Raw genomic sequence first — 12,682 nt, 5'->3', positions numbered from 1 at the left:
GTTAAAAACTACAGGAGTAACATTTCTGAAACCATTAATGATTCTGTATTTTATGATTTTTACACTATGACTCTTATATGTTGTCTGCACACCTTTTCGTCTTTCAGAGGCTGCACTGCTGCTTGAATTTGTTTTGGATAGCAGAGAGCCCATAAAGTGCTTATAATGATGCGTTCTTGGCTTATTGTCATCCTCCTGTTTTATGTGCATGTTACTAAACAAAGGGTTCCCCAAACTGCTTTTATTTTGCAAAAATACATCTTCATGTGTTTGTGCCAGTGCTATAGTTTCCTGTTATATGGCATATAGGCAATGAACATATTTTAGATATTAGGCTGATGACTTTGACTTTCATTTAGGAGTCTTTGTCCGAAGTGGAAGAAAAATACAAGAAAGCCATGGTTTCCAATGCACAGTTAGACAATGAGAAGAACAATTTGATATACCAAGTAGATACCCTCAAGGATGTTATTGAAGAGCAGGAGGAACAGATGGCAGAATTTTATAGAGAAAATGAAGAAAAATCAAAGGTAATTGCTCATTTTATATCATGCCTTTCTCTGGGGTCAGAAAATTAAAACCTGCCATTTAAGAAGTACTGGGTTTGATGGAAAAGCACAGCATCCCCGGGAATGATATTTCCATCACAACTGATTGGTGCAAGGAAATTGACAGAATGTAAGATTGCAGGTCCTGAAATATTTTCCTTTCTTAATTTTTATAAGATTTAACTTATTTTCATAAGGGGAAGCTTATGACCTCCTTTAGTTTCTGAAAATAGAATACAGCTCAAATTTTATCTTTATTTTCTATCTCTTAATTGGGACAATTACAGTGAATTACTTCTTCCTGCTATAACTGGCTGGAACTCCCCAAAGCTCCAGAGGCTTTCAGTGAGATGGTTCATTTTATTCTCTTTTCTTTTCTTTTCTTTTCTTCTCTTTTCTTCTCTTCTCTTTTCTTTTCTTCTCTCATTTTTCAAGAGAACCTGTTTTCTAAATGGTTGGAGAGACGTCTTTAACCAGTTATTTAAAAACTCCAGTGTGGAGATGTGGGTCAAAAATCAACAGATGTTTTTCTTTAGAGGTTTGTAAGCTATATTGTTAAAATGTGCAGATGGAAAATAAAAGCCACTGCCCAAGGCCTGGATTTGCCTTTTGACAACTGCAGAAAACAAGTTGGGTTCTCTTAAAAGCTTACTGGATTTTTAAAAGCGTTTTAGTCAGTCCAAGCAGAGGACAAGTGGATATTACTGTCAAGAAATGCGTTGCCAGTACATTGCAAAAGTTTAAAAAAAAATAATAATAATTTAGGAAATAAGCTTTGGTGAATTGTTAGAAACAACAACAATCTGTACATAATAAAGGGAGAAAAGCTGTTAATATAACCTCTAAGGGACCAGCATTATTACTGTAGACTTTGTAGGAATTTCTTTCCTTGAGGACCAAAAATGCTCATTCCAGCCTGTTTTGGTCACTTTTAAAGTATTAGGAAGTATTTGTAGTGGGTTTGGGGAAAGGAGGGATGAAGAGGCAGAGTGCAGGAGATTTTTAGGGCAGCAGTACTATTCTGTATCATAGTATAATGGTAGATACATTATACATTTATCAAAACTCATAGAATGTACAGCACTGAGAGTGAACCCTAATGTAAACGGTGGGCTTTAGGTGACAATGATGTGTCAATGTAGGTTCATTGATTGTAACAAATGTACCACTCTGGTTTGGGATGTTAATAGTGGGGGAAGGCTGTTACTGAGGGGCGGAAAGAGGAGTGGGAGTATATGGAAACACTACTTTCTGCTCCATTTTGCCGTAAATCTAAAACTCCTCGGAAAAAAATAGCGTCTATTAACAAAAATGTTAAAGTAAGAAAACTTGTGTCTAGATAAAGTGACAAAGAGGCCTCTGGGTATTTTCATATTGATGACAGTGGCTCATTGAAGATTTGGTGACAATAGATGTTTCCTCTTTGATTCTTCCTGTATTTCATAGGCCAGTTGTGGAGTGTCTGAGCTGTCATACTTTTCTTAGTCCTTGGACTCCTTTTCTGCCTTCCCACACATTTTTCTTAGCTATTTCTGGCTCTTTGCTTCTAACAGATTAGAAGAAAATCTCATGCTAAGTATTTAATGATCAGTCATAAAACGAGTTATCTTTCCATCTTCTCAAATGTCCTTGAGCATTTTAAAAATTAAAAAAAGTCCCTATGATAAGCTATTTTAACCAACTTCATTTTTCCCTCCTATAATTTTCTAAGATGCAGAGATGTCTTAGTATACATAGAGTTGTGGCTTTTCAGTTTGTTTTTGTTTTTAAATCATGTGCTTTTTGAATTTGAAAAATCTGTATGCTTTTTTTAATACCCTGGGGATCTGCTTCAGGTACTGCGATGCAGAAGACTTTGTGGTCGTGTCTCTCTCTGCTGTACCTTCACCCTGAGCTCTCTTCTCCTAAACAGATATTGCCTCGTGCAGTAGATGTTCCTGTTTAGAGACATACAAAGAGGTCAGGCACTCTGGTATGTTTCATTATAGCAGCAGATGGTGAGGGTAGAGAATGATATTCATACCATTTTTCAAAATGTCTTTAGTGTTCCCTGCTGAAATTATGGTAACTGCATCTTAAATATTGTCTCTATACCTACTTCAGGGACAGAATGCCTGATTAGGAATGTCTAACTCCTAATTATTAGGAATTATTAGGTGTATTATTCTTTATACCTAATTAGAAATTATTAGGTGTATTATTCTTTTCTTAATAGCTATTCATTATAGTAGGGAATTTTCTTCCTCTTTTTTTTTTTAAGCTTATCTGAGATTTAATAAAATCTTTTATGGCAGATTTTAAACGTACAAAAAAAAAAAAGAGTATAACAAACTCTGCTGAACCCATTACCTACCCCTAACAAACCATCAGTGTATGGCCAATTTTGCCCTGTCTACTTCCCCCACTCACATTATTTGAAGCAAGTCCTAAATACCCCATATTTTAATATGAATTTAATATGAATTTAAATGATATGGACTCTCTTTTTTAAAAATATAACCACAAGACCATTTCACATCTGAAAAATTAATAATAATTCTTTCATATTACATATCCTGTCATTGTTAAAATTTCAGTTGTCTCAAATGTCATAAATGATTGTTCTTTTTCGCACTTAAAAAAACAGTCAAGATCTAGATAAGTTCCACACATTGGAATTAGTTGTCATGTCTTATAAGTCTGTTTTTATTTATAGGTTTCCTATCATCTCTTTTTTTCCCTTGCAATTTATGTGTTGAAGAAACTGGATTGCTTTTCTTTTAACAGTTTCTGACAGTCTTGGGGATTTTGCTGTTTCATTACTGTCGTTCTTTACCATGCTCCTTTTTCCTCTGTATTTCCTGTAAATAGTTAGGTTTAGAGGTTTAATCAAATACAGGTTTAGTCTACTTCATAGAGAAGTAGACTAAACCCTTCAGGAGGCCCAGATGTATGGCTCCTCTCTCTGTGATGCTGTAGCTGGATACTTATATCCATTCGTTGATTAGGGGTTGCAAAATGAGATATTCTAATTTTATTATTACTGTTTTCTTTCATTTTCTTTTATTGTTTTAAAACAGCTTTATTGAGATATAATTCACATACCATACACTTCATCCATCTTAAGTGTACAATTCAGTGGCTTTTTGGTATCTTCACAGACAAATTCAACCGTCACCACAATTTTAGAATATTTCATCACATCAGAAAGCAATCCTGTACCCTTTAGCTGTCTCTCACTCCGCTCAGCCCTGAGTAACCACTATTCTACTTTCTGTCTCTATAGGTTTCCCTTTTCTAGACTTGCATATTAATGGAATCATATAATTTGTAGTCTTTTATAATTGGCTTCTTTCACTTTGGCTAATATTTTCAAGTTCACCTGTGTGATGCATGCATCAGTACTTCATTCCTATTTATGACCTAATAATAGTCCATTGTATAGGTATACCACATTTTGTTTATCCATTCATGTGTTGATGGACATCTGGTGTTTTTTCACTTTTTGTCTATGATGAATAATGCTGCTGTAAACATTTGTGTACAAGTTCTTGTGTGGGCATAAGTCTTTCTTTCTTTTAAATATACACCTAGGAGTGGAATTGCTGGGTCATATGACAACTCTATGTTTAACCATTTGAGGAATAACCAGACCCTTTTCCAAAGCGGCTGCACCATTCCCTCCAGCAAGTGTATGCAAGTGTAAGCAGGTTCTGATTTCTCCACATCCTCACCAACACTTGTTTCTATCTGAGTTTTTTCCTAGCCATTCTAGCAGGTGTGGTTTTGCTTTGCATCTCCCTGATGACGAATGATTTCAAGTATATTTTGATATGCTTACTGATTCTTTGTACATCTTCTTTGGAGAAATGTCTGTTCAGATCCTTTGTGCATTTTTAAATTGTATTATCTTTGTGTTACTGCATTGTTAGAATTTGTATATTCTAGATACAAGTTCCTTATCAGATACATGGTTGGCAAATATTTTCTACCATTCCATGGGTTGTCTTTTCACTTTCCTATGCTTTATTTATTAGTGTAAGTCCATCTTTAAAGAGAAATTTCCCCTCATCTCTTATTACTCAATGAGACAGTTTACATAGGAAAGGCAAGATTAAAACTTGATTCTTTTCCTTTGTTTACAAGTTTTCAAAATAAGGAATTGGTTGTTTGGCATCTTCTCATAGTGCCCAATTATTTTTTAAAAAATCATTGTGAAGGCAAGAATTCAAGCATTTGATGATTTCAATCCATTGTAGCTTTTATTCTTATTGATTTTCAGGTTGTCCCACCTTTAACTAATGTGAACATCTTCAGGTTGATTCCCAGGTAATTTTGATCTGAGTCTAATTGGTTGTGACAGCTTCTTTGCTGTCTGGCACAAGAAAGTGTTCTGGACTTGGCTGGTACATTTCCTGCTCCAGACCTGAAATCAGCTGTTAGTACAAGGACCCCTGGTTCTCTTTTAGTGGAGCAGTGTGGGTGCTAGGGGTGCACTTGCCACCAAGATGGTAACTGTTTATAGACCTTTTTAGTGGTTATATCAGGGAAATTTGTATATGGGGTATTCTTTTTGTTTTTAAAGTCAAAATATGTTATGCTTATAGTTCTAGTTTATATTCAGGATGTAGGGCTTTTACTTGACCTCCTTTCTCCTATATATGTGTATCTCCTTCTTCCCACACTAGCACTCCCAGGTCTCAGAGTCACTAGGGACGCTAGTAATTATGTTATAGTCTATTTTCATTGCTTTCTCCCACAATACCTAGAATAGCAATACCAACATTACCACCAACAGTATAATTACTGAAAATAGTTAAAAGTTTTTCTGTTTTTTTTCTCTTTGATTGTTATTTTGCTTCTAGGTTATGTATAGTACAACCATTGTTTTTAAAAGTTACTTGAAATAGTTTCTCTGTGCTTATACTACTAACTGGACGTATATAGGTTCACTACATTTTATTTTCAATACTTAGGAATTGCTTTTTAAATTTTTATTATGAAATTACTTTTAATTCTGGTAAAAGCATATAACAAAATCTACCACCTTAACCATTTTAAAGTGCACATTTCAGTAATGTTTATTCACATCGTTGTCTAAGAGATCTCCAGAACTTTTCATCTTGCAAAACTGAAACTCTGTCCCCATTACACACCTCCCCATTCCTCCTCCTCCAGCTCCTCACAACCACCATTCTACTCTCTGGCTCTGTGAGTTTGACTCTTCTAGGTACCTAATATAAGCAGAATCATATAATATTTGTCTTTTTGTTACTGGTTTATGTAACTTACCATAATGTCCTCAGCGTTCATTCATGTCGTAGCATGTGTCAGAATTTCCTTCCTGAATACTATTCCACTATATTTATGTACCACATTATGTTTATCCATTCATCTGTTGATGGAAACTTGGGTGGCTTCCACAATGAATTGCTTTTGAATTTACTTTTGTTTTACAATTTTGTGAATTATTTACACAGATCTGAATCAAATCAATAAAGGAAATATATTCAAAGAAGTCAGTCTTTTGTCTCTTTCTCTTCATCCCGATTTCTTCCTTCCTTAAGGAAATTTTTTAAACATATTTATTGGAATATAATTGCTTTACAATGGTGTGGTAGTTTCTGCTTGATAACAAAGTGAATCAGCTATACGTATACATATATCCCCATATCCCCTCTCTCTTGCATCTCCCTCCCACCCTTCCTATCCCACCCCTATAGGTGGTCACAAAGCACTGAGCTGATCTCCCTGTGCTATGTGGCTGCTTCCCACTAGCTATCTCTTTTACATTTGGTAGTGTATATATGTCCATGCCACTCTCTCACTTCGTCCCAGCTTACCCTTCCCCCTCCCCGTGTCCTCAGGTCCATGCTCTATGTCTGCATCTTTATTCCTGTCCTGCCCTTAGGTTCTTCAGAACCGATTTTTTTTTTTTTTAGATTCCATATATATGTGTTAGCATACAATATTTGTTTTTCTCTTTCTGACTGACTTCACTTTGTATGAAAGTCTCTAGGTCTATGCACCTCACTACAAATAACTCAATTTCATTTCTTTTTATGGCTGAGTAATATTCCATTGTATATATGTGCCACATCTTTTTTTTTTTTTTTTTTTGCGGTACGCGGGCCTCTCACTGTTGTGGCCTCTCCCGTTGTGGCGCACAGGCTCCGAACGCGTAGGCTCAGCGGCCATGGCTCACGGGCCCAGCCGCTCCGCGGCATGTGGGATCTTCCCGGACCGGGGCACGAACCCCTGTCCCCTGCATCGGCAGGCAGACTCTCAACCACTGCGCCACCAGGGAAGCCCTGCCACATCTTTATCCATTCCTCTGTCGATGGACACTTAGGTTGCTTCCGTGTCCTGGCTATTGTAAATAGAGCTGCAATGAACACTGTGGCACATGACTCTTTTTGAATTATGGTTTTCTTAGGGTATATGCCCAGTAGTGGGATTGCTGGGTCGTATAGTAGTTCTATTTTTAGTTTTTTAACTGTTCTCCATAGTGGCTGTATCAATTTACATTCCCACCAACAGTACAAGAGGGTTCCCTTTTCTCCACACCCTCTCCAGCATTTATGGTTTGTAGATTTTTTGATGATGGCCATTCTGACTGGTGTGAGGTGATACCTCATTGTAGTTGGTTTTTTTTTTTGGAATTTTATTTTATTTATTTTTTATGCAGCAGGTTCTTACTAGTCATCACTTTTATACACATCAGTGTATACATGTCAATCCAATCTCCCAATTCATCACACCACCACCCCTACCCCCCCGCTTTCCCCCCTTGGTGTCCGTACGGTTCTTCTCTACATCTGTGTCAATTTCTGCCCTGCAAACTGGTTCATCTGTACCATTTTTCTAGGTTCCACATATATGTGTTAATATACTATATTTGTTTTTCTCTTTTTGACTTACTTCACTCTGTATGACAGTCTGTAGATCCATCCACATCTCTACAGATGACCCAATTTCGTTCCTTTTTGTGGCTGAGTAATATTCCATTGTATATATGTACTACGTTATTTTCCATTCGTCTGTCGATGGGCATTTACGTTGCTTCCATGACCTGGCTATTGTAACTAGTGCTTCAATGAACATTGGGGTGCATGTGTCTTTTTGAATTATAGTTTTCTCTGGTTATATGCCCAGTAGTGGGATTGCTGGATCATATGGTAATTCTATTTTTAGTTTTTTAAGGAACCTCCATACTGTTCTCCATAGTGGCTCTATCAGTTTACATTCCCACCAACAGTGCAAGAGGGTTCCCTTTTCTCCACACCCTCTCGAGCATTTGTTGTTTGTAGATTTTCTGATGATGCCCATTCTAACTGGTGTGAGGTGATACCTCATTGTTGTTTTGATTTACATTTCTCTAATAATTAGTGATGTTGAGCAGCTTTTCATGTGCCCCTTGGCCATCTGTATGTCTTCTTTGGAGAAATGTCTATTTAGGTCTTCTGCCCAATTTTGGATTGGGTTGTTTGTTTTTTTAATATTGAGCCGCATGAGCTGTTCATATATTTTGGAGATTAATCCTTTGTCCGTTGATTCATTTGCAAATATTATCTACCATTCTGAGGGTTGTATTTTTGTCTTGTTTATGGTTTCCTTTGCTGTGCAAAAGCTTTGAAGTTTCATTAGGTCCCATTTGTTTATTTTTGTTTTTATTTCCATTACTCTAGGAGGTGGATCAAAAAAGATCTTGCTGTGATTTATGTCAAAGAGTGTTCTTCCTATGTTTTCCTCTAAGAGTTTTATAGTGTCTGGTCTTACATTTAGGTCTCTAATCCATTTGGAGTTTATTTTTGTGTATGGTTTTAGGAAGTGTTCTAATTTCATTCTTTTACATGTATCTGTCCAGTTTTCCCAGCACCACTAATTGAAGACACTGTCTTTTCTCCATTGTATGTCCTTGACTCCTTTGTCATAGCTTAGTTAACCATAGGTGTGTGGGTTTATCTCTGGGCTTTCTCTCCTGTTCCATTGATCTATATTTCTGTTTTTGTGCCAGTACCTTATTGTCTTGATTACTGTAGCTTCGTAGTATAGTCTGAAGTCAGGGGGTCTGATTCCTCCAGCTCTGTTTTTTTCCCTCAAGACTACTTTGGCTATTCGGGGTCTTTTGTGTCTCCATACAAATTTTAAGATTTTTTGTTCTAGTTCCGTAAAAAACTGCCATTGGTAGTTTGATAGGGATTGCATTGAATCTCTAGATTGCTTTGGGTAGTATAGTCATTTTCACAATATTGATTCTTCCAATCCAAGAACATGGTATATCTTTCCATCTGTTGGTATCATCTTTAATTTCTTTCATCAGTGTCTTATAGTTTTCTGCATACAGGTCTTTTGTCTCCCTAGGTAGGTTTATTCCTAGGTATTTTATTCTTTTTGTTGCAGTGGTAAATGGGAGTGTTTCCTTAATTTCTCTTTCAGGTTTTTCGTCATTAGTATATAGGAATGCAAGAGATTTCTGTGCATTAATTTTGTATCCTGCAACTTTACCCATTTCATTGATTAGCTCTAATAGTTTTCTGGTGGCATTTTTAGGATTCTCTATGTATAGTATCATGTCATCTGCAAACAGTGACAGTTGTACTTCTTCTTTTCCATTTTGTATTCCTTTTATTTCTGTATCTTCTCTGATTGCCATGGCTAGGACTCCAAAACTATGTTGAATAATAGTGGTGAGAGTAGACATCCTTGTCTTGTTCCTGATCTTAGAGGAAATGCTTTCAGTTTTTCACCATTGAGAATGATGTTTGCTGTGGGTTTGTCATATATGGCCTTTATTATGTTGAGGTAGGTTCCCTCTATGCCCACTTTCTGGAGAGTTTTTATCATAAATGGGTGTTGAATTTTGTCAAAAGCTTTTTCTGCATCTATTGAGATGGTCATATGGTTTTTATTCTTCAGTTTGTTAATATGGTTTATCACATTGATTGATTTGCGTATATTGAAGAATCCTTGCATCCCTGGGATAAATCCCACTTGATCATGGTGTATGATCCTTTTAATGTGTTGTTGGATTCTGTTTGCTAGTATTTTGTTGAGAATTTTTGCATCTATATTCATCAGTGATATTGGTCTGTAATTTTCTTCTTTAGTAGTATCTTTGTTTGGTTTTGGTATCAGGGTGATGGTGGCCTCATAGAATGAGTTAAGGAGTGTTCCTTCCTCTGCAAATTTTTGGAAGAGTTTGAGAAGGATGGGTGTTAGCTCTTGTTAAATGTTTGATAGAATCCACCTGTGAAGCCATCTGGTCCTAGACTTTTGTTTGTTGGAAGATTTTTAATCACAGTTTCAATTTCATTTCTTGTGATTGGTCTGTTCATATTTTCTATTTCTTCCTGGTTCAGTCTTGGAAGGTTATACCTTTCTAAGAATTTGTCCGTTTCTTCCAGGTTGTCCATTTTATTGGCATAGAGTTGCTTGTAGTAGTCTCTTAGGATGCTTTGTATTTCTGCGGTGTCGTAACTTCTCCGTTTTCATTTCTAATTTTATGGATTTGAGTCCTCTCCCTCTTTTTCTTGATGAGTCTGGCTAATGGCTTATCAATTTTGTTTATCTTCTCAAAGAAGCAGCTTTAAGTTTTATTGATCTTTCCTATTGTTTTCTTTGTTTCTATTTCATTTATTTCTGTTCTGATCTTTATGATATCTTTCCTTCTGCTAACTTTGGGTTTTGTTTTTGCTTCTTTCTCTAATTGCTTTAGGTGTAAGGTTAGGTCGTTTATTTGAGATGTTTCTTGTTTCTTGAGGTAGGCTTGTATAGCTATAAACTTCCCTCTTAGAACTGCTTTTGCTGCATCCCGTAGGTTTTGGGTCATCGTATTTTCATTGTCATTTGTTTCTAGGTATTTTTTGATTCCCTTTTTGATTTCTTCAGTGTCTCTTGGTTATTTAGTAGTGTATTGTTTAACCTCCATGTGTTTGTATTTTTTACAGATTTTTTTTCTGTAATTGATATCTAGTCTCATAGCGTTGTGGTCAGAAAAGATAGTTGGTATGATTTCAGTTTTCTTAAATTTACCAAGGCTTGATTTATGACCCAAGATACGATCTATCCTGGAGAATGTTCCATGAGCACTTGAGAAGAAAGCGTATTCTGTTGTTTTTGGATGGAATGTCTATAAATATCAAGTCCATCTTTTTTAATGTATCATTTAAAGCTTGTGTTTCCTTATTTATTTTCATTTTGGATGATCTGTCCAATGGTGTAAGTGGGGTGTTAACGTCCCCTACTATGATTGTGTTACTCTTGATTTCCCCTTTTATGGCTGTTAGCATTTGCCTTATGTATTGAGGTGCTCCTATGTTTGGTGCGTAAATATTTACAATTATTGTATCTTCTTCTTGGATTGAGCCCTTGATCATTATGTAGTGTCCTTCTCTGTCTCTTGTAATAGTCTATTTTAAAGTCTATTTTGTCTGATATGAGAATTGCTACTCCAGCTTTCTTTTGATTTCCATTTGCATGGAATATCTTTTTCCATCCCCTCGCTTTCAGTCTGTATGTGTCACGAGGTCTGAAGTGGGTCTCTTGTAGACAGCATATATATGGGTCTTGTTTTTGTATCCATTCAGCCAGTCTATGTCTTTTGGTTGGAGCATTTAATCCATTTACATTTAAGGTAGTTATCGATATGTATGTTCCTATTACCATTTTCTTAATTGTTTTGGGTTTGTTTTTGTAGGTCTTTTACTCCTCTTGTGTTTCCTGCCTAGAGAAGTTCCTTTAGCTCTCGTCATAAGCTGGTTTGGTGGTGCTGAATTCTCTTAGCTTTTGCTTGTCTATAAAGGTTTTCATTTTCCGTCAAATCTGAATGAGATTCTTGGTTGTAGCTTTTTCCCTTTCATCACTTTAAATATGTCCTGCCACTCCCTTCTGGCTTGCAGTTTCTGCTGAAAGATCAGCTGATAGCCTTATGGGGATTCCCTTGTATGTTATTTGTTGCTTTTCCCTTACCGCTTTTAATATTTTTTCTTTGTATTTAATTTTTGATAGTTTGATTAATATGTGTCTTGGCATGTTTCTCCTTGGATTTATCCTGTATGGGACTCTCTGTGCTTCCTGGACTTGACTATTTCCTTTCCCATGTTAGGGAAGTTTTCAACTGTAATCTCTTCAAATATTTTCTCAGTCCCTTTCCTTTTCTCTTCTTCTTCTGGGACCCCTATAATTCAAATGTTGGTGCATTTAATGTTGTCCCAGAGGTCTCTGAGACTGTCTGAATTCTTTTCATTCTTTTTCCTTTATTCTACTCTGCAGTAGTTATTTCCACTGTTTTATCTTCCAGGTCACTTATTTGTTCTTCTGCCTCAGTTATTCTGTGATTGATTCCTTCTAGAGAATTTTTAATTTCACTTATTGTGTTGTTCATCATTGTTTGTTTGCTCTTTAGTTCTTCTAGGTCCTTGTGAAACGCTTCTTGTATTTTCTCCATTCTGTTTCCAAGATTTTGGGTCATCTTTATTATCATTACTCTGAGTACTTTTTCAGGTAGACTGCCTAAGGAAATTTTTTTAATTAAATGGTTTATCCTTCCATTTTTTTTGAATCTTAAGAAGACATTTTTTTGCCATTCAAAAATATGTATGTGTGTGTGTGTATATATATATGTGTGTATACACACACACATACACACACATTTGTATCCCTCCATTCTTAGAAAATGGGAGCATACTATATTGTTCTGCATCTGGGTTTCATCACCTGATGATTGTAGTATAGAGAGATCTTCCTCGTTCTTTTCTTATAACTGTACGCTTATTCCATTGTACTATAGTTTATTCCACCAGTTCCCTGTTAATGGACGTTGGAGTTGTTTGCAGTCTCTTGCTGTTAAAAATAGTCCTACAAAGACGAATGTACTGCATAGGTCTTTCTGTATTTTTGCTGGTATCTATGGGAGTCAGAAAAGTAAGTTTGCTGGATCAAAAGGTGTGGTAATCCTGCTAGATGTAACCAGTTCTCCTTTGTAGGGGTTATACAATTTTGCATTCCCACAAATGAGAGGGTCTATTTCCTTCTCCACACTACTTTTCCCTGAGTATATTGTCAAGTTTTTGGACTCTTACTGGTGTTTCAGTGAGAAATACAGTTTTAATTTACATTTCCCTTAGTGTGGGCATCTTTTCATATTCAAAGCA

At 36.1% G+C, this 12,682-nt stretch overlaps 1 protein-coding gene across 4 annotated transcripts in view; it reads left to right on the top strand.

Annotated features, from left to right (window-relative positions):
* The window catches only part of LRRFIP2 (LRR binding FLII interacting protein 2), a 122,873-nt gene that overhangs the window by 78,816 nt on the left and 31,375 nt on the right, over positions 1-12,682 (top strand). For all 4 annotated transcript variants that reach the window (XM_032648091.1, XM_032648088.1, XM_032648089.1 and 1 more), the window contains one exon: positions 360-530. In XM_032648091.1, coding sequence (XP_032503982.1) covers positions 360-530 — 171 coding nt within the window. The remainder of the gene's footprint in view (positions 1-359; positions 531-12,682) is intronic.

This window comes from Phocoena sinus, chromosome 11 (genome assembly GCF_008692025.1).
Source record: "Phocoena sinus isolate mPhoSin1 chromosome 11, mPhoSin1.pri, whole genome shotgun sequence".
In the NCBI taxonomy this organism is placed as follows: Eukaryota; Metazoa; Chordata; class Mammalia; order Artiodactyla; family Phocoenidae; genus Phocoena; species Phocoena sinus.
The sequence above is the reverse complement of the archived record's forward strand: the minus strand, read 5'-3'. Positions and strand labels throughout refer to the sequence as shown.